The 20,905-nt window shown below is 35.7% G+C and overlaps 2 protein-coding genes and 1 long non-coding RNA gene across 14 annotated transcripts; 2 read left to right on the forward strand and 1 right to left on the reverse strand.

The window, feature by feature from the left end:
* Nucleotides 1-1,121: 1,121 nt before the first annotated feature.
* Nucleotides 1,122-3,379, reverse strand: LOC112194844. Its single transcript, XM_024335083.2, has 3 exons — nt 3,150-3,379; nt 2,642-2,729; nt 1,122-1,526 (listed from the first exon to the last, which is right to left on the reverse strand). Exons 1-3 carry the CDS (start codon nt 3,217-3,219, stop codon nt 1,391-1,393), a joined length of 294 nt encoding a protein of 97 aa, XP_024190851.1. The 5' UTR covers nt 3,220-3,379; the 3' UTR covers nt 1,122-1,390.
* A 3,604-nt stretch (nt 3,380-6,983) lies between these two features.
* Nucleotides 6,984-11,859, forward strand: LOC112193315 (serine/arginine-rich splicing factor SR30). Of its 6 annotated transcripts, none has more exons than XR_002933840.2 (15): nt 6,984-7,128; nt 7,266-7,359; nt 7,775-7,840; nt 7,983-8,057; nt 8,164-8,272; nt 8,388-8,434; nt 8,563-8,620; nt 8,707-8,780; nt 8,876-8,932; nt 9,047-9,189; nt 9,278-9,340; nt 10,729-10,833; nt 11,238-11,271; nt 11,411-11,471; nt 11,615-11,661. XR_002933840.2 is itself a non-coding variant. In XM_024333400.2 (14 exons), exons 2-13 carry the CDS (start codon nt 7,273-7,275, stop codon nt 11,465-11,467), a joined length of 870 nt encoding a protein of 289 aa, XP_024189168.1. In that variant the 5' UTR covers nt 6,984-7,128; nt 7,266-7,272; the 3' UTR covers nt 11,468-11,471; nt 11,615-11,859. The 6 variants fall into 6 exon arrangements, 3 of the variants coding, with proteins under 3 accessions (XP_024189168.1, XP_040372437.1, XP_024189169.1); XR_002933842.2 differs by having other exon boundaries at nt 10,749-10,833; XR_005808342.1 differs by having other exon boundaries at nt 10,749-11,271; nt 11,615-11,668.
* A 3,508-nt stretch (nt 11,860-15,367) lies between these two features.
* LOC112191274 lies at nt 15,368-20,905 on the forward strand. 7 transcript variants are annotated; one of them, XR_005808189.1, is made up of 8 exons: nt 15,368-16,377; nt 16,529-16,628; nt 16,820-16,892; nt 16,988-17,049; nt 17,717-17,827; nt 19,417-19,463; nt 20,107-20,225; nt 20,651-20,905. It is a non-coding gene; the product is annotated as an uncharacterized LOC112191274 (long non-coding RNA). The 7 variants fall into 7 exon arrangements; XR_005808186.1 differs by having other exon boundaries at nt 15,368-16,628; nt 16,791-16,892; nt 16,976-17,049; XR_005808188.1 differs by having other exon boundaries at nt 15,368-16,628; nt 16,791-16,892.

Here is a 20,905-nt window from a genome sequence, read left to right on the forward strand (position 1 = left end):
AGGAACTCTTAGGAGACTACGAGAATACCATTCTCTTCATATTCCCAAGGCACAAATGTACACATTAGGTACTGATTCTTGGAAAGAGATCCAGACTGATTATCTAGAAACCGGAAGCGCAATCTTTTGGCCTACTGATTTCGAGTTGAACTTTCAGGGAAACCTTTATTGGTTGGGATATGAGGGAAAGAAGGAATTCGGCTCTCAAATTGGTAGGTATAATGGGAAATTCGAGCGTGTGATCATTTTGTTTGATACGAGTGTTGAGGCTCTTCGTACTATGTTGCTTCCGTACAGCTTCTACGAGCCAGGGCACCAATCATATGGTTACACCGCGAACGCGCACCTTTCAATATGGCATGACACCATTGCTGTTTTTGGTTTCCATCTTCACCTCGAGTCATTTCACTTGTGGGTAGTGGATGACTGGTGGTGCCCGTGGTGGTAAGGGATCTTGGTCAAAGCAATTCACCTGCGAATCCATAGTGAATATCAACAATGCGCTCGCACTTTGGGGAATCCATGAAGTTCTTGCAGCTGCCAAAGATGGACATATATGCTCCTATAATCCTAGTACCAAAAGGCTTACGTATCTTCACATTCATGGCTTGTATCAAAGAGATCTTCAAGCAGTTGTTTGTGTGAGTATTTTAATCTCAGTCAAGGGAGGGAACAAGACTCAGAGAAAAGATAAATAATTTCTCATTTCCAGTCTTGATGGTGATCCCGGACATGACTTAGATTGCAAACTACCAAAGGATGTGTTGAAAGTTGAAACCAAATTGCTGGTCTTGCAAAGGAGGGGCTCTACTGCCTATCATTGCATCTTTTGTTTTGGTCATCTTCCATAGTTGCATTTTTATTGCTAATTTGGATATTTGTGATGTCAAAGTAAAGCACAATTCTATTCATGGTACTACGTGAAAGTAAAGTACGATTCTATTCATGATACCTGTGATGTGAAAACAGTTTAGACAGTTTGCATGTGCCTACCATTTTGCAAAACATTCGAGCTTGTACATGCAAGTTCGGTAATGGAATAACATCATCTAGACATGATCACATAATTACAGTAATGAAACAACAGAATGTAATACCGATATAATCAGTACTCAGCAACATAAACGACCCAACCAGTAGAAACAGAAAAAATAAAAAAAAAGGTAAGGAAGTATCAATTACAGCAGAGATATGAATTATTCTGTATAAAAAATTGACAGCTTTCAAGTAATCAATAGCCTGACTGCCTCAATGTAAGCAAAATGGTTATCAAAGTTACACCAAACTAACTAAGCCAGTACAACCAAGGAAAACATTGGTTGTAGATAACATTCCCCAGTTCAGAAAAGTAGCAAAACCTCCACCATGGCATGTTACATGGTAAATTTACTTAATCCTTGCTTTGGAAGTTCTCAATGTGCACATACTTGGCGTATTTGTCAGCCTTTTTACCAGTTTTATGGTCATAGTATTCAACAACAGCACTACCAAATAATGCAGCCAGCGTGATAGCCTGTGCATTCATCCTGAAATTACATTGAGTGTTGAGCCATCAGAAAGAAAGCACAAGCAGTTAAAATGAAAGCAAGCACAGAAAGCTGATATATAGATTTAGCAGGGGCTATGCACAAGTTACACTCAATTCTTTGTACTCAATACTCCTACTCTCTAGAGGTCACAAGGCACTTCAAGCGTAACACTTTCCAAATATAGTATATTAAGACCTTCACCCCTCAGCTTCCATCTTCCTAATGATGAACTATAACATATTATTGCGGCAACAGATTCCTGAAGTAATCCTTTTAGCTTCAGGCTAAAGGATTAAAGAGACAACAGATCCCGCTAAGCAATTTCCATTGAAAGAACATTGATGCCAACTCAATAGCAAATGAAAGAGGTATAACATGACCACATCAAACTGAAGGTCATATCGCATATCGAATTAGCACACTGAGTGGCTGTTGCCAGGAAGCATGCATCATATCCAAGGGCAATTTCTCGTAATAACATACTTTGTAGATGGCATCGGTCAGAACTAAAGACTGCCGACTAGTGAAGTAGTTAAAAACAGTAAGGTAAATTCCAAATTTAAAACACGTGCATACACATTACAAGGATGCTAGCACAACCACAGGAGAAACTGTTCTTTCTCAAATTCAGGCACATTATACCCATGAACCAGAATTTATTCTTATATAAACAACTACAAAGCTCCAAAACTTTTTAAATTCCAATGACAACCTTGACGAAGGCAACATTTTTCATACCAGGGAAACCTATGCAAAAGACTTCTAAGAGAAAAGTTGCTGGCAGGGAAAGAGAATGCTAACAAGACACCAGTTTGAGGCATGAGTAACCTCTGGTTCAAAGCTCTTGTTCAAAGCTAATATAGTATCATTGATTCAAAAGCTGAAAACCAACACTCTCATTAACCCAAAATGCTTTCCAATTCAAATGAGCAAGGTCCAATAATAGAATCAATTTGATCCATAACATAACAAACAAAACAAAAGTTAGTGAAACGATAGACCTGACTACTGTGGGCTAATAATTCACTACAGCATGTTTTCATTTGCAAGCAACAAAGCTGCAAAACAATCTGTCTGGGAAACATCAAAAAGTCATAAACACAAATATTTACCTGGCATGAATCATCTTCACTTGAAGTTTCTTGGGACTTGACCAGTTGTAAGCTACCGAACTGGCTATTCCAGTAAGCCACACAGCCCCTTTTGCAGTTATGCAAGGAAAACAAATTATCAAAACCAGAACCATAACACCACCTTCTGATTATATATGAACAAAGCCACTTATAAACATAGTTTTCATAGCCAGATTAACTACCCTTCATTCAATATCAAACAACAAACACGAAAACAAAGAACAGAAGCAATATCCTGCCAAAGAGACACATCAAGATGACACCTTTTTCCAAATGAAGATTCATCCGATAGAAACCGCAGATCATAAACCAAGAGTTCAAGAAAATTCCAATCACAAACAATTAAATCCATGGATACATTTTTCAACAATCATAAAAAAACAATGATCTAAAGCCCTGAAATTTAATATCTTGCATTTTCTATAAACGAAAGAGAAGAACTTTAGAGGCTAAATCAAAGAAGAGAAGAAAAAACTAGGGGAATTACCAACAGCTCGGAGCTTATGCTGGAGCGCCCACTCCCTTAGGGATTCGATCTTGGTCTTAGGTTCCGACATTCAGAGAGAATTTTTCAGAAAGAGGAAGACAAATTTGAGAGAGAGTAAATGGAGGCTGGAAGCTCCCACCTGGAAATTTTATATATAATTAGACGCAGAGGAAAGGAAAACCGAACTTGTAAACCTCCAAATCGGTGGGCGGCACCCCATATTGCAACGTGTACGAGACTTTTATATACACCTTCTTTCGATTTGTCACGACGGCTGGTCGTGTGTTTCGGGCTATACCAATCAATTTATCTTTATTTTTTTCTTTTGGTGACGAATCTCATCTTTATTTTAATTGGACCAACAAAACGGGTTTTTGTTGTAAATATTATTATCTATGTGGATATCCATGTAAATACTCATTAATTATGTATTTTGATATAAACCCTACCTCTATATAAAGGAGGCTAATGAGACTGAATGATAACACTTCTACTTTCTCCCTACTATTCTCTCTACTTTATAACACGTTATTAGCACGTTTTGCTCTGTTTTCTTGAGTGCTTTATTTATTTTTATTTTTATTTTTTTAACTCTATGATGATCCATGAGTCATATGGTGCAACGTTGTTACTTGACTATAACTCTTGATCTATGAGTTTTGTTTGATTGATATCTATCATCAGCACTATGATATCTTTTTGAAGTAAAATGATTTTCAATGTAATCGAACGACTATCGTTTGCTCTTACCTATATAGCTTCATCAGCTATTTGGTTCTCTTATTTGTTGTTATCTATTGATTAACACGCAGGTATTCCAGATCGCTCAAGATTTAAAGGATCATGGTATGATCAACCCGATGATTCTATCCAGGCAGCCTTCATCAAATAAATGCTTTTATTAGCTTATTTGACTCCAGAATTCGTTATCATATCAAATATGATCTTCATATGCAGTCTAATTCAATTATAGTTTAAATGTATATTGATGCTGGTATTAGCACTTACGGTGCTTGTTTTACCAATTTTTTTTAATGAAATTTCATGGCTCATGTTTTGTAGATGTGATTGTTTATAGATTATATATATATGGATACATATGGATACCGATTCGATTTGGTTTTTTTCTTTCTTTCTATATCATAGATATATGCTTTGTTACCGCTAGACCACCGTTCACATATGCAAGACTTGTAGTGAGGAAATAAATTTGCTTGGTCTGTATCAAAGTAATTGATTTCCTTTGGTCTAAAAACCGTATGGGTGAACGTAACTGATCGGACAAGGTAATTTTTATTTTGGCCTCTATTTTATTGATTTATTGTTTGACCTGACCACCTTATTCTAGTAACAAAATTGATCGAGACCTAAAGTCTCTTGATCTGATTACAAGAGGACCTGAAGCTCCTTAAGGATTATATTGTGAAATATTGAGTTTATACAATTACGAGGGCCAGAAGATCCTCAGAGCTATACAATCAAATATATAAACTCATCTTAATCCCCAATTATAAGAGAGCCTGAAGTTCCTCTAATTTTTTTTCGATAATGGGGTTCAAACCACCTCCAGAAGCTGTAGTTTGAGGATGGAGACTAAGTCAATGACAGAAGCTTCTTGACTATATATTTTTATAAAGAGAATTTGTCCAGAAGACAATATTGCTTTCTTGTGCAATTTGAAGAGAGATCGAAGATTTTCATGAACCAGACCAGAAGTTCTGTGTATTCTCTTCATTACTGGAACCAGAAGTTTCCATTATTATTTTATTTATTTGCTCGCTATCTATTAATTTCTTTTTTTTCATTAAGTTTTTTTTTTTGTTACTCATACGGACCAGCAGTCTTATACCTCGAACATATGAATTTTGAGTGTAATATTTTTGAACCAGAAGTTCAAAATTTCATAGCAGAACTTGAAGTTCTAACAGTAAAACTCAAACCCGAAGCTTTGAGTATAAAATATAAATTAGTTAAAAGTGAACTTGAAGATTCACTTTAGTCACTTCGAGCCTGAAGTTTCGAGAACCAAATTTATTTGAACCCGAAGTTCAAATTATGAAATCTTAGAACTTGCAGTTCATAGAGAAAATATTTGAACCTGAAGCTTCGATTACACATATAATTCATTCATAGCTTATTTGACTTTATGTCAACTCGAACTAGAAGTTTCGAGTAAATTTTCATATGTTGATAGATACATTCTTCTTTATGCCTGCTTAAAGCATTCCACCTTAGAACCTGAAGTTCTAATTGTGCAGACTTGAGCCTTTAGTTTCGAGTGGATATATGGACAATATATCAAAGAGTTTTAATCTCGGTCAACCTCAAACCTGAAGTTTTAAGGGAATTATATTGACACCAATTTAAAAGTAAGCAGATATTTAACTGTTGGTTCATGACGAATGAGTATGAGTATACTCCAAATTTGTGATCGTGGATTTTATAATTAAAGGAGATCAGAACCTGTAGTTCCTTGATCCTTAATTACATAAGGACTTAAAGTTCCTCAATGATCAAACTAACTAGATGACCATCTAAAGTCCTTCACTCATAAGTTATGGTCATGAAGTTTGAACTCGACATTTCGAATATATCATTTTGGCATGAAGTTCAAAATGCATTTGATGTTAATCTACATCAAACAACAATACAATAATTGAACGTCATGGAAGCTTCGGGTATATCCTATGAGATCCACCGTTCAATTCTTACAAATTTGATTTGTGTCATCTTCAAACTTATGTTTTGAGTGACTTTTCAGGCAATGCAATTTTATACATGGTGTCCAGAAAACATTATTAAGACCTATGCTTATAAGGCTAATATAACAACATCTCAGATCTTCCATATCTGATTGATGGCTCCAGAAGAACATATATTATTGCCTCTTTGCATCTTGTGCCTCCAATATTACCAGAGATGTATAACCTCTCCCTCTCATTGATCTCATTGATAAGAAAGCCAATTGACATGACTATACCATGAAATGCCACCAAAAGTGGATCATGGCAAGAGAGAAATTATGAGTCAATGTAAATATTGCCCTACCATCCACGCACGTGAGGAAATTAAAAATTAGGCGTGTGTCGCCTATGGAACACTATTTGGTGGATGTTTATCAAGCCATTTTCAAAATGGCACTAGTCAAATTAAATTGCATTGACTAATAAGAACATTGATTTAGTCTATAACTCTGGATATTGGGTACGAAGAAGAGACGGAATGAGAGAGATCAAAGATGAGAGAAGAGAGAATAAAAAAATAAAAGACAGTTCTCTTTGGGTGTCAAATTTGACAGAGCCTACAATATGTCTTTTAATTGACACAAGCCACATCAGAATTAACACATTGGTTAGAGTATACAAATATGTCAAAATTAGTTGTTGGAGTCTCTAGGTGGCAAAAGACTAATCCATTAGAGATGGTGTTATATGCTCTTATTTTGATCCGAAATACTCTATTGAACAATATTTCTCTTCAGTTTATAATGAAGTTTTTTTTAAAAAAAATATGCTACTTTTTTTTGAAACCAAAAAAAAAAAAGCTGCTCTTATTTTGATCCGAAATACTCTATTGAACAATATTTCTCCTCAGTTTATAATGAAGTTTTTTTTTTTTTAAAATATGCTACTTTTTTTTTTGAAACCAAAAAAAAAGAAGCTGCTTTCACATGAATGTAAATTTTCAAACAATATGAGAATATTGTTCTAAAAAAAAAAAAAAAAACAATGTGAGAACATGATAAAACCATGACTATTAAAAAAGAAAAATGCTAATTGCCTAATAAACTACCAGACTTCAAGTCACACGTTTGAATAACGCCACGTAGTAAAATCTAGAAACATGTCAAGCAGAGAATCGTCACCCACCCGTATACGTGCCCCTTTTTAAGCCTGCACTGACCCTTCCAGAAGTTCCATGACTTCCAGACCTTAACTGACCCAAATCTACCCTCTTCTCAATCTCTCTGAAGTTAAAGGTAAAGCCTTTTATTTCTGTCTGAGAAATTAATAACTGGGGAGAACAAATTCTGAGCCTTTCGATTTTGTTCACTATGGTTTTTAATTTTTTTTGGAATTGATTCAATTCAGTTGTGATTTTTCTTTTGTTCTTCAGGGGAAAAATGAGTAGCCGATCGAGTCGTACTATCTACGTGGGGAATCTGCCTGGAGATATTCGTATGAGAGAAATTGAAGATTTATTCATGAAGGTCAGGTCTTTTCCGCACTATCTTTTTCTTTCTCTTAATTTTTCTGTTTTTTTTTTTACTGAATTTCAGAGTAGTCTTTTGTTTACTGATGAAATTGATATTTGTACGTGATGAACAAATATAGCTGTAATTTGCCTCTGCATGTACAAGTATTACTATTTTATGTAAAAATTTGATACCCATATGCGAAAGTTGATACCTTTCTGCGTAAGATGAACTTTATAGTTTCACTACATATTTAGTTTTAATTGTTCTTCGAAAGTTTTAAAATTTTGCTTTCTTATTGTTTGTTTTGCAAACCTAACAATTGTTGCACTACATTTCAGCTGCTTGTTCTATGCTAATTGTTAACAGCAATTATTTGGTTAAAGCTGCTTGCGTTTTCCTGATTGTTGATCTTTCTTTATAATTGCAGTATGGACCGATTGTTGACATTGATCTTAAGATCCCTCCCAGACCACCGGGTTATGCTTTTATTGAGGTGAGTTTGAATACAGAGGAGTATGATTTGTTTTTACATAGTCTCTGCAAAAGTTGCTTGATATATCTTTTAGGCTGCATTTGGTTATTGTTGAATCTCATGGTTTTCTGGTTGATGTTCATGTAATACTATACTTTTGCAGTTTGAAGATCCACGTGATGCTGATGATGCGATTTATGGCCGGGATGGTTGCAACTTTGACGGGTATCGCTTACGGGTTAGTCATACGTACTTGTGCATGACAGATCTACTGTGCTAGTATATCTACTTAGTTTTGCTACTTTACCATCTCAAAAAGTGTTTGTTTTCATCCAACTTTATAGGTTGAACTAGCACATGGTAGACGTGGATATTCATCATCAGCAGATCGATTCAGCAGTTACAGTCGTAGTAGCAGTAGCCGTGGAGCTTCCCGCCATTCTGACTATCGTGGTAGGAGTCCAGTTAACTTATTATATGTTACCCCATCAGTTTTATCACAAATGATTTGTAGTTTGCCATCAGAGTTGAATGCAATTAATTTGTTATTTGTCACTCCATTATGCAGTGCTGGTCACTGGATTACCTGCTTCTGCTTCATGGCAGGATCTGAAGGTAAGTATACACTCGCTTTTGTTATGACTTATGAATGTTTTTATCCTTTATTGTACTTAAAGACGATAGCTACTTTCAATGGTCTTGTAAAATGAGTATTTACCATTGTTATATGTATATAAAATCAGGATCACATGCGTCAAGCTGGAGATGTTTGTTTTTCGCAAGTGTTCCGTGACCGCCGTGGTGAGTTATGTCAATTTTTCAATCAAAAGTTATCAGCTCAGACCTTGGGATTTTACATTCTGTAGTAGTATACTGAAATTTTGTAGTTCTTGTGATTAATACTATTGTAGGCATGACAGGAGTTGTAGACTACACAAATTACGATGACATGAAATATGCGGTAAATAATACTTAGCAAGAGGACACAACTACTATTTTTTCTGTTCTTTTCTTTTCTTTTTCCCCTTGAGACGGTCGAATTTTGTTGCTCTGCAGATCAGGAAATTGGATGATTCTGAATTTAGAAATGCTTTTTCTCGGTCCTACATACGGGTAATTTCTTGTTTGCACTTTGATCTTTACTTGGGTAGGCTGCTCACTGTATTGAGTCCAAGTTTCCAAATTTTTTTTTTTTTTTTAATTTGGATCTTGGTCTGCTACTTGCAGGTCGAGGAATATGATTCTAGTCGTGGGTATTCCAGAAGCCCCAGTTATGACTCAAGGCAGAGCTACTCTAGAAGTCCCAGTCGTAGTCCATATGTGTCGAGAAGTCGCAGTCGCAGCCGTAGCTTTGGGGGCCAGAGCAGAAGGTCCATATTGCTATTTTTCTTTGGGCAACCTTAGGTAGGTATTTTACTTTTTCTTTATGGAATTTAACAAAGATTTTTGTTGTTGCAGCATATCACCGGATGTGGAATATTCCCGCCGCTCTCCTAGGTCTGCCTCACCTTTCCCTTCAAGGTATCTCACATGCTACTAAACTTGGTAATTGCTGGGCACAAAATGTAGTGATTCGGTGTACTTTGATTTTGTCTTTTAGTACACAAACATTCTCTTCTGTTTTTCCTTTCCCCTTTTCTAGTCGAGCATCTTACCTTAAAATGCTTATTTTTCTTCTGCCGCTTATTTTCTTTCAGCCGACTATTTTGCTCTATTTTTTCGGCAATACATTATTTTTTAACTCATATATTTAGCTTCTTTTTATTGGTAGTTTACCGGGATGTTTGGTAACATCCCATAAGATTAGATTGTCACTCTACTCTTGCTAGTTATCTTCAGAAGGGGTTTCCACTTATAATAAATTCATAGTCTCTGTCTACCTGTGCAACTTTTGCACTTCTAATGTTGCTGTAGTGGCCATGTGGTGATTTTTGCTTTAATGCTTCGGCTGCTTTTTTCTGTCCTTTGGTGTTGATTTGTGAAATAAGAGCAAGACATATGATTATGAATGTGAAATAGACAGAGGTAAATCTTACGCGTAATTTATGAAAGAAGAGCTAGAAGTGTTTGGAATTTATGCTTCTGGTAACATTGTCCAGTCTTGTAAGTTTCTGGGTACATAAGGGTCCAAGAAACGTGATTGGACAACTGTTCATTCTCTTGAGTTGTTAATTTGTTTTGGTTTGTTTTTTTGTTTTTTAAATCCCCTCTTATCCTTGATCTGTTGTATGCTGCCTTTAGCAGATCTCTTCCCAAGCATGCACCCGTCTTATTTATTAGCCAACTTCTTTCCTTATCTGGGAAAATATTGAAAACTTAGGTTTCTAGCAGTGCAATACCTCTTTGATTACCATTGCACATGTCCTTTGTGTTTACAATATTACGGCTGCTATATTGTAGAGTCCCGTACAACTTGAGTTGGTCACAGCTGACCTTCAGTAATTATTTTGCTCTAGCTGGTTCAGTAACAACACTGTATTTTACCATTCTAGTTGCTTAGTTACCTCTGGACAATTCAAAATTTCGGTCTTTCAGTTACCTTGAGTGTGCTACGTCTCCCTTTTACTGTTTTTTTTTTTTGAAAGAATTTGAGATTGGTGTCTTGGTCATTTTTCCTATCCTTAAACATAATTTCCTGAGATGTTTTTGACACAGTGTAAGATTGGTGTCTTGGTCATCTTTCCTAAAACATAATTTCTGAGATGTTTTTGACACACTGTAAGATTGGTTATGCCATATCTTTTGCAGTCTCATCTCTGTCTTATTTCCAGCCTTCACATAGTGGGATTACTACTGAAAATGAGCTCTTTTGAAATTCACCAAACTTGGTGCCATCTTTTTCCCTATTTTTGTAATGGTTTAAGGGTAGTCTTCATGGTTTGGTAAGTTATCCTAATCTGTTGGTGAAGGTTGCCTTATTTCTTGCTAGATTGGCTCCTGTGGAGGTGTCCTAGGACTGGATCTTAGGAACTTGACGGGAAGTGGTGTTGATGCCTGCAACTCCTTAGGTTCAGGTAACACCAATTTGTTAATGAGCACCTATGAAAAAAAAAGGACAATATTTCTATTGAGTATCAGTTCTAACAATCGTTACTGTGAGTTGGTGCTATATAGCTATGAATAAAAAGTCGGTGGTGCAGATTTTGTTAATTTGCAATTAGGATTGTGGGTCGATGATCTCTCTCTGGTTTATGATTGGATGTTGTATTATGCTGGTGTTTTTATTTCTTACTGTTTTAGTTGGTTCAACTTATAAGACTGCTGGAAAGATCATGAGATGCTGGCTTTAAAAACTTTGAGGCTAAAGGTCTATGATTTTACTGTTTCATTCCCCTCCATTTATGGTTAGTCATTTCAGGACCTTGGGTCAGAGGGTATACTGTTATTGAGATTGATTTGGATTTTCACATTATTGCAGATCTCTGTCAAGATCTAGATCTCCAGTTCGTTCTGTAAGTTCTGACGTTCGTTATTTCATCTATTAGGGCATAGAACATAAACAAAAATCTGAATTGCATATGATAATAGCCATTCCAATATTATGCGCCTGGGTAGTTTCTACAACTGAAGTTGGTGCTCTGTACTTTGCAGCCTTATTATGGAACTCTCTGCAGGTCACCATCAAGATCCAGAAGCTTATCCCGTTAGCTTGGTATGGTATTTTCCTTTTGATTTTAGAGATTTTAATTTTTTTAATTTTTTTAACCACGAAGCAATATAATTTTGCGCATATCATGCATGAGCTTTTAATATTAACATGACAAGTGTTTTCTGATTATGATTTCTGACTTGCAGGTGACATGCATATGTGCCAAGTGCCTTCTCAGTCCTTTTGGTGAACTGGACACCACATGGAAGTTTGGAACGGAAGTTAGGAACTTGATGTAGCATCATATAGATGTTGATATGGATGCTCAGAGATAATATTGTCTAGCATTATGAATCTATTAGTACCGTATTGAATTACTATTTTCTGCTAAACTGAACTATGTTAAGGTAATTGTGCTCATTTGTGTCAGTTAAGTTTGTTGTTTGCTTTACTGGTGCAGTACCTGTTTTCTTGCATGACTTGCATTAATATGTGGCTTATAACGCAAAGTTGCACAAGACCGGGAAGAGAACCCGAGTTTCTCAAAAATATTTCAACATTCTTAAGTTGGAAGGAAAAAACAACGCGAGGAAATGTGAATTCAATACTACGCTTTCTTAATACTCTAATCAAGAAATATTAACAGATACTAGGTCCCTATTGAGTGGAACTATACTATTCACAAAAGGTATGGCATCGAAGTGTTCAGCAGCACACAGTGGTAAATACTTGAACGTTTTGGTTGCAAAGCTGTACAATGCTACTCGGATACGAGGGGACACCAAAAGACTCTGGTTGCTCTCCCAAAGTACCAATGGTTGAGGAGATTCCGTAATGTCAACCGATAGGTGCTTTATCCATGAACAAGTGAAACCATCAGATTCACCCATCACCCAAATTTCAAAGGGTTTACTTCCACAACGGTTATAGCCAAAAAGGGCAACGCAATTGTTCCACACTGTAAGATTGAAGTCATGCGCTGGATAGCGATACAAACAATCAGGAGTCAATGCACTATGGAAAACCCGATCGCTCGTGTTAAACCAAACGATTACTTCCCTAATGTAATACTCCTCAAGACTGTCAAACGATGAGATGAATTCCTTCTTGATTTCTTCTGCCAACCCGTAGCAGTTTCCCTTGAAATACACCTGGAAATGATTAGGCCGAAACATAGTAGTTTCGGTTTCCAAATTGTGAATATTGATCTCTCTCCAAGAATTAGTACCCAGTGTGTACATCTCTGCTCTCAGAGGTTCAATAACGAGACGATCATCATCGTATCTATTTTCACCATAACTTGCAACGTTAACAAGTATATAATCTTCAGACTTGGGATCATAACCAAATGCATCACAACGGAAATAAAACTGACGGGGACGTGGGAGGCATGGCTCGGGTATAACCTTGAATTCCTTAATTGCGGGATTGTATAAGACAAGGTCGCCTGCAGCATAAAGAGAGAGACAGATTATTCCACCACAATGACCCACAATATCTGCACATTCGTAAGTTGGACCAGGGTTCTCAATAAATTGTGCCCTAGTTTTTAGACCAATTGAAGGCGGAAAGTGGATGTCCTCGATGTCATAATCCAGGTTATCCTCATCACCATTATTCTCATTGCGAAGAGTAAGCAAAGAAAAAACGATTTCCTCATTCTTTGTTTCGGTTCTCCAGATTACAGGACGCCTTAGAAGGATGGTAGTGGAGGAGGATAGGTGGTTGTGAAACTGGAGATGCTTAGCTACGACATGGCGACTACTGATCAGAGAATTCCATGACTTATGAACGCACTTGAATCGCATAAGAGACTTCGGAGGCATTCTTGATAAGATTTGTACCACCATCACCCTTGGCAATTTGCACCCTGCCATTTGTGCTCTGTCCCTTTCTTTTTGGTTTCTTTACTTCTTAGCTATACATAAATTATTTCATCAAATACAGAAAGAAAAGCACATGTCCACAAGAAACTGCATTGAATCTCATACAGTTACAGAGTACAATTCAAAACAAAATGAAATGGTACCATGAACATGGGTAAGAGACACACCTTGGGTCCTTGGTGGCAATGGGCACCCAGAGAGGAAAAGTCTTTTTTATTATTAACAGATATTATGGAAAGTTGAAGTCTATTTATAGAATTGTACATTAGCCATTGGTAGGAGAGGAGAGGCTTTAGCTTATTACGACCAACAGAAAAGCAAGCCATTTTTCGAATTTATTTTGTCCAATCATCCCTCTCCATTTATTAATTTGCCAAGTGTGTTTTGACTTGACTAAATAGGCTAAATTTATTCATTTAATGTTTCTCACCTTCCTAATGCTGGCCTCAAGAATTGTAATCCACACTTCCTTTGATTTTTTTAATAATATTTTATCTCCACTATATTTTTACTTCATGAAATTCCCTTGAGTCAAATTTACTGTGCTTTTTATTTTTTATTTTTTAAAGAAATTTTATTGAATCAATTAGCGAGTACAATCGCTTCAAATGACATCCCTTATAAATTCGGGAGTTGTTACAAACCACATTTGGCTATCACTGTTTCCGGGTCTTACCGAGAGTAGGTTATTGTCAGGCTCTGGAATCATGAGTTCGAGATGTCTCTTTGGTTCTTTTTGAGAAAGAAAAACAACCTTTATTCATACTAAAAAGTTTAGAGAATCTCCAATGGTATGAATTATTTTGTAGTTAAATATAGCTAAAATTGTGAAATATAGATATTGATTTAACAATGTTGCTCCAGCAGTAGTAGCTATTTATAAATAATATATTATATTTTATTCAATCATAAACTGACATGTAGACAAAAGAGGAGAGATGAATATAACTTTTGCTTTAGCTACGCATGATTCTGTAGCTAAATATAGCTAGCCAATTTAGCTAAAGCTAAATTTAACTTAGCAATAGCTAGTCTGTTGAAGTTGAATTTTGCTTAAAAAATAGTTATATATAGCTAAAATTTGAATTTAACTAGTCTGTTGGAGATGCCCTTACAATAGAAAAGGAGTGACTAGCTGTAGCACCCTCCCTACCCACAACTTGGGTAACAGGGACACCACGCACATCCGTTAAATTAGAACTAGGAATAGGTAGGTCATCAAGGACAACCCGCATGAGCCAATCAGGCCTAGACCTGTACCACTGTACTCGCCCCTCATTTCGGGCTATAGAACGAGACCAATCCCAAGAGTCACCGTGAATTTCCACCGGCAACACTGAAAATAACCATGTCACCCTCTTCAACACCGTGTCTTTAAACCACCAGACCATGTGCAAGGGTAAATCTCTGAAAACTTGACAAGAAGAAACCACTGATAATACAACAAGTAGTCCTCGGGAATAACGCCAAAACAATGGCTCATCAATCAATATAATCCAGGAGTCACCATACCTCTTCGTAGCCAATCTCAAGAAGAAAATTACCCCCTTCAACACCATGATCCGAAGCCACCAATTAAACCATGTGTAGGAGCTCTTCTCCAGTACCTTGACCACCAAAAAATATAGAAATTCCAAGGAATTGATACCATAACACTATGCCAAAAAAGCTATTAGATGACACACATCAGACGACAGAAGGCTGATTTTCTGTCGTCTGATTTTTTCAGACAACAGATAAATTAAATGTGTTGTCTGAATACACAAAGAAACCATACTTGTTTCATTTGGAAGATATGGTTAGATTCAGGCGACAGATAAATGTCGTTTGAAAAGATTGAAATTTTCTATATTGAACCCTAGCAGAAATTTCAAACTTCCCTCCAACAAATTTTAGGCTTTTCCCTCTCAAATGCCCAAACCCTATAGCTGAATAGTCAATGGAGTGATATTCAAACAACACAGCTAAGAAATTGTGTTGTCTGAATAAGGTAAGTTAAAAAAATTTTTCTTTTCTTTTTGGTTTAGTTGCGAAAGACTTTGCGTTTTTTCCACACTCACTCATTCTCTTCTCTTTCTCTTTTCCCATCTCTGCTTGTTCGCTCTCCCATTCTCTTTCTCTCCTTTACCAACAAAATCCCCTTCCTCTTTGTCTCCATCTCTCCCATAAATTTCTTTCTCAAAACCCTACAGCCTCCCCAGATTCTCTTCGAATCCCTACCCTTCATCCAGAAATTCAGAGCCAGATCAGCGTAGTCAAGTACCACGGTGATGCCATGAAAGAGAACACCGTCCAGGCCATGGACGGCCTCACCTCTACATTTTCTCCGCCTATTCCTCTTCCTGCTTAATCCTTCGTTCAGATCCAGTGCCCGGAAGGCTTCTCTCTCAAAGACAATGTTTTTTTAATTTGGGTTTTTAGGGTTCTTCTGGTTTTGGGGTTTTTCTAGTGATTTTGCTCATGATTTTTAATTTTGCAGAATTGGTTAAAGAGGTAGTGCTGGTTTGGTTCCTCTTTGACCTGCTTTCAAAACATGACAAGGCTTCCTTCTTTTACAATGACCTCCTAATTTTGGATGCCTTCGTGATTCATAAGGAAATATGAAAGCAATTTGCAATACTAATTTGATTCTTTTCTCTCAATTTAATTATAATTAGAAAATGGGATCTTCAATTTTTCTTTAGATTGGTACATGATAACAAAAGTCTGCTTTAAGTATGTTCTGGGTAAAACTAGAAATTAACATTGAAAATGATAAGCTTGGTGTGTGTTTATGCTATTTGATTAAGAGATAGCTGTAGGTCCATTAGTTTGTCTGTTTGTTGGTTTTTCTTGTTGATTAAAGCAACTGCTACATTTGTTGAAGAACCTAGTTACGATGACATTGATTGAAACAAATCATCATATTATGCACTGAGCATTAGAGAATTGCATGTTCAAACATCATGTAACATGTGCATATGCTTTTCAAAGTTTGTGGGCCTGTGAGCAATTGGGTTATTTGAATTTGAGTTGATATATGTGTTTTGTTGGTGGCAGGTTTATGGGAGTGGGGGCTTGGCCCCTTGGCATTACTTTCATAGGTTGTATCGCCTCAAGTTTTAAACTGATTAGTCTTTGAGGCATTTAACTTTGGCTAAAGTCTTTGAGGCATTTCCTTATCAATTGATTCGATTTTGATACGTTCGATTCTTTTTATGAACAAAAATTTGATTTCAGATCTGGATTTTATAGGAGGTTAGATGTAACTAAGTACGGAGGTTTGATGCTCCACTCTGTCTGCCTTCAGAAGGCAACTTTATTTATTTCCCACATATATGGGTTCAATTTCAGAGTAAGTAGTAGCTTTGATTTTTGTCAATCTTCTTTTGTGATGTCTATTGAGTTGTATGTTACAATTCTCTTTTTTGGGTTTTGGCTTGATCAGGAACTGATATAACTCACTCTCTAACTCTTCTTTTACTTTTCATTTTTCTATTTTATGATGCATATTTAGTATGATGCAATATTGTTCGTGGTGTTCAGTTTTGATTTGGCTTCGAAGAGATTCTAAACCTATGAGCTCCTATGGCTTTCTGACTCTCAAGTATTCTCATGGGTAAACTACATCACTTATTTACACACTCTCTTTCTAATTTTGTTAGTCTCTTCCACCTTCCAATGACTTGAACCTCCTAAAAGCTCTGTTTTCAGGCTTCCAAGGATAAGAATATGCTTGGAGGATCTTTATAAATGACAAAGCAGCTGAAGATAAGGTAGAGGATAAATAAACATGTAGGTTTTTCCTAGACATCACACATATACTTTTTTGCCTTTTAATTCACTGTTTGGTTTGCAATCAATTTCTTATACATGTGATGCTTTTGCATAATATTCTAGTTGTCTCAAAGAATTACTCAAGGGTTACCTTGAAGAGACTTGCAGAACTGCTGTGTCTAAGTATCCAGGTTTATAATTTGTATTTATTCCTATAGTTGATACCATTATTATTTTTGCATGTCATGCATTACAAGTGATTGTGTTTGCCTAAGTTCCCCTACCTTGCTCCACATATATTTATTCATTGGTTCTTTATTTTTTCCCGTTATTTGTAAGTTTCCACGAGTGTTGGTTTCTGTTTTGTGATTGGTTTTTGTATTTCCTTTGTTGAGAATACCTGTTGCATGCTGCCCTTTTGTTCCATTACAGTTTTTGGCATGCACTTGGAATATGCTATTGTATTAATTGCTCCAGTTGATAATTGAGTTTCTTGGTTTACTAATTTGTTTAGTTTGTTATTTGATGGTGTCCATATGATAATGGCCTTAAGTTATATCTTGATTTGAGCGCATAACTTAACTGTATCAATTTCTTGTTAAAACTACATATCATTTATAAACTGGAATTTATTATGTGTATGATTTTTGCTTATGAAAACTCTAGCTGGAGAACAAGAGGATGATGGACAGCTCTACTAAAGAAATAGGACAAGCCTTCTAAGGGCAAGAGAAGAAAAGGCTTTGAGTTATGAAAAGTGCTGAGCAAGGGCAGATGGTAAGTTTTTCTTGTAGTATATGCTAGTTGCTATTCTGCTTTATTTACATGCAAGAGAAATTTAGTGATAGATTATTGGGTTAAATACTGGATACTACCCTATGGTTTAGGTCCAAAATCAATTCAGTCTCTGGACTTCTAATTTCATCAAAAACACCCATGTACTTTCAATTTTGATCTAATAGGTCCAATTCGTTAATATTCTGCTATGGGTTCAACTTATAGTTGGATTATTTGATGAAAAACTTTTTATTTGATAGATTTCTAATAATGAGACCCACTCTTAAATTGACTGTGCATGCTACCTCAACACCACATCATAAAACATAGGCCATATATGAACCACGTCAACAAGTTAAATGACTCAATTATCGGAAGACTAACATATTGGACCTATTAGATCAAAATTGAAACTGCAGGGGTGTTTTTGATGAAATTAGAAGTCCAGGGACTGAATTGATTTTAGACCTAAACCACAGGGTAGTAACCAGTATTTAGCCCAATATTAGACCGGGGTAGATAAGACTGTATAGTATAAGGGTTAAATAAGGGGACATGCATTACTTGATTCTTTTCATTATAAACACACCAAGTTGCTCGTTTTGGCTAAGGATTTGCAAACTTTCCATTATAGAAATCTCTATTCTTGCATTAATGCCCCTCTTTTTATTTTCTTTTTCTTTTTTTTCAAGTTCTATCTTTGCTCTATTATGTTTTGGCTGATCTTGTAGCCAAATCCAATTAAGTTACTCCAAATGGAGTACTCAAAGAGACTAAACATAAATTTGAACATGTAGCTACCTACAGCAGCACATATTTTCTTATGCCTAGTTGAGTTGTTAAATTCAGGTGATAGTAAAAATTTGCCTTCATACCAGTTATATTTGCTTAGTCATCATGAGCTAAATATGGAATTAACTTAATTAGAGTTTCTATGTGGTGTGCAAAAAAGCAATATATTTATAGAATTATGCTAGTAATGTCATGTATGTTTGGTGCCAATGACAATGTTGTATGCCTTTTACCATCACATTTATGATATGTCTTTTAGTAAATGACTTCAGTTTAAGCATGCCTCTTTTTTGTTTTTTTGTTTTCATTTATATTTTCTGAGCTGTGTAACTGAATTGCAGAGGTAACTGTATTTGACAATGTTACTGAATTGCAGATGGTTTCAATTTTGGCCTCTAGATATATAACAAAAACCTTATAGAAGCTCCATTGAGTACTCTAGTTTGTCATAGAACTTCAATGGTCTTGTTATTAACACTTTTTTTTTCCTTATTCTATCAACAACATTTCTAATGGACGTTACTGCTACACTTTCTCTAGTATTAGCTTTGGTTATGCATTTTGAACCTCGCTATCGGCTAACAAACATACTAGTCTATTTGGGAATTTGTTCTTTAATGGGTTGATTTGCGGTAAATATCCTTCACTTGTTCCTTACTTGTTCCTTTATGTCTCATGTGTTGTTTAGATGCTTATCTGTGTAGCAGTGGTTGTAAATGATAAAATCGTGCAACAAGGCTCCAACTTTATCTTTGTTAATTTCATATAATTGTTTTCAATATATTCTATATATGCAGATTCTTCAAACTCTCAAGCGGGCAATTGGTGTTTGAGTCTGAAATTGGTACGAACCCATCCTTTCATACTCTTCTCTACCAATTTATTCTATTTGATCATATATACCACCACTAGTTGAATTAATTTAATTTTGTTTAATCATGCCACCAATTCATGAAAAGGCTTAAATATATTGCTTGTCTTCGTTTTGCTTTCAAGCTTCTGGACATGCCTTTTGTCATTTAGTTTTCAAAATGCAAAGCTACAACGGACCAATTCATAAAGTCAGGATGTTGATCATAATATGATGAAAGGTGCCAGTAATATGCATGCATGAGATACACCTTCCAGTTATACAGAACACCCAATTAACCATATTTGAAGCATCAAAGTTGGAGTGCCTTAAGTAGATCTCTCTGGCATTCCTTTCATTATTAATTGTGTCTGCTATATATGATGTTGGATATACCCTGCATGAGTTTATAATTTGGAGCAAGTCCATATTTAGTACTTGAGATTGTACTTGATATGATTTCGGTTCTTGATATGGAAAAGTTTAAACATTTTGAAACCATTGAATTTTTTGTAATCAAATTCTTTTAACTTTCCTTCATATATAGAGCTTACTGGTGTTTTAGCTTAGAGTTTGAAACTTCCCCCCTTCAGATATATCTTTCAATCTGAATGGTATCGATGGTTTTGTTGGTTAGGGTGATATAAGAAGATCATAAGCCAAAGAGCGTACCAGTTTTGCCATGGATATGAACCCCAATTGACGTCAATGCCTTGGAAAAAAACCCCTCTCTATTCTACCTTGACCTGACCCCAGGTAACAAACTGAACATGTGGTTTTTTGGTTTTTTTTTTTTTTTTGTGAAATTTTTGCAGGTATATAGTTTCATTTCAACTTACTGTCTCCTTTATTTCTGCATCATTACACTGAAGGCATTTGCGGACAAATATTTTTGTGCAACCACATCCTATTGAATTGAAGCATAAACGTAATTGTATTTGTCTTCCTCCTGATTCTAACCTCATTAGTGATGTCAAAGTGAAGAACAAGTCTCAAACAAACTTTGTTTTCTAGATAATCAAAGGGGTTAATTATTCTTCTTCATTTTTTGTTGTTGCTGTTGTTTTCCATATATAAGTGTTCATTCATTGTCTTTATGTGAATATCCCTTTGGTTTTGATGTCCCATTGCAGCTGTATCTTCAAAGTTGTTCTTATTTTAAGGATTTACTCTTCTTGCAGGTTGGTCTGAAAGACCCCAAAACAAAACCAAAAAAAAAAAAAAAACAAGAGAAGAGAACAGGGAAAGAAGAAGAAATTCAGAAGAAGAAACAAAAGTGGAGAAATGAACAAACTAAAGAAACGAAGAAGAGAGAGATTATTGAACTGGTTGATGTTTACTAAGTTTAGCTCCATTATGGATGTATGTATAGCTGCAGTAACAGATTAATCAAATATTGATATTTTTATGAATGAATTCCATATTTGATGAATGCA

This window comes from Rosa chinensis, chromosome 3 (genome assembly GCF_002994745.2).
Source record: "Rosa chinensis cultivar Old Blush chromosome 3, RchiOBHm-V2, whole genome shotgun sequence".
NCBI classification, from domain to species: domain Eukaryota; kingdom Viridiplantae; phylum Streptophyta; class Magnoliopsida; order Rosales; family Rosaceae; genus Rosa; species Rosa chinensis.

Excerpts from the sequence above, each read along its gene's own strand:
- LOC112194844 (XM_024335083.2), bottom strand. The coding sequence starts at position 3,219 with ATGTCGGAACCTAAGACCAAGATCGAATCCCTAAGGGAGTGGGCGCTC. Across the intron at positions 2,730-3,149 it reads GCATAAGCTCCGAGCTGTTG|GGGCTGTGTGGCTTACTGGA; the intron begins GTAATTCCCCTA and ends TAACTGCAAAAG. Across the intron at positions 1,527-2,641 it reads GTGAAGATGATTCATGCCAG|GATGAATGCACAGGCTATCA; the intron begins GTAAATATTTGT and ends ATGTAATTTCAG.
- LOC112193315 (XM_024333400.2), top strand. The coding sequence starts at position 7,273 with ATGAGTAGCCGATCGAGTCGTACTATCTACGTGGGGAATCTGCCTGGA. Across the intron at positions 7,841-7,982 it reads CGGGTTATGCTTTTATTGAG|TTTGAAGATCCACGTGATGC; the intron begins GTGAGTTTGAAT and ends ATACTTTTGCAG. Across the intron at positions 8,273-8,387 it reads CCGCCATTCTGACTATCGTG|TGCTGGTCACTGGATTACCT; the intron begins GTAGGAGTCCAG and ends TCCATTATGCAG.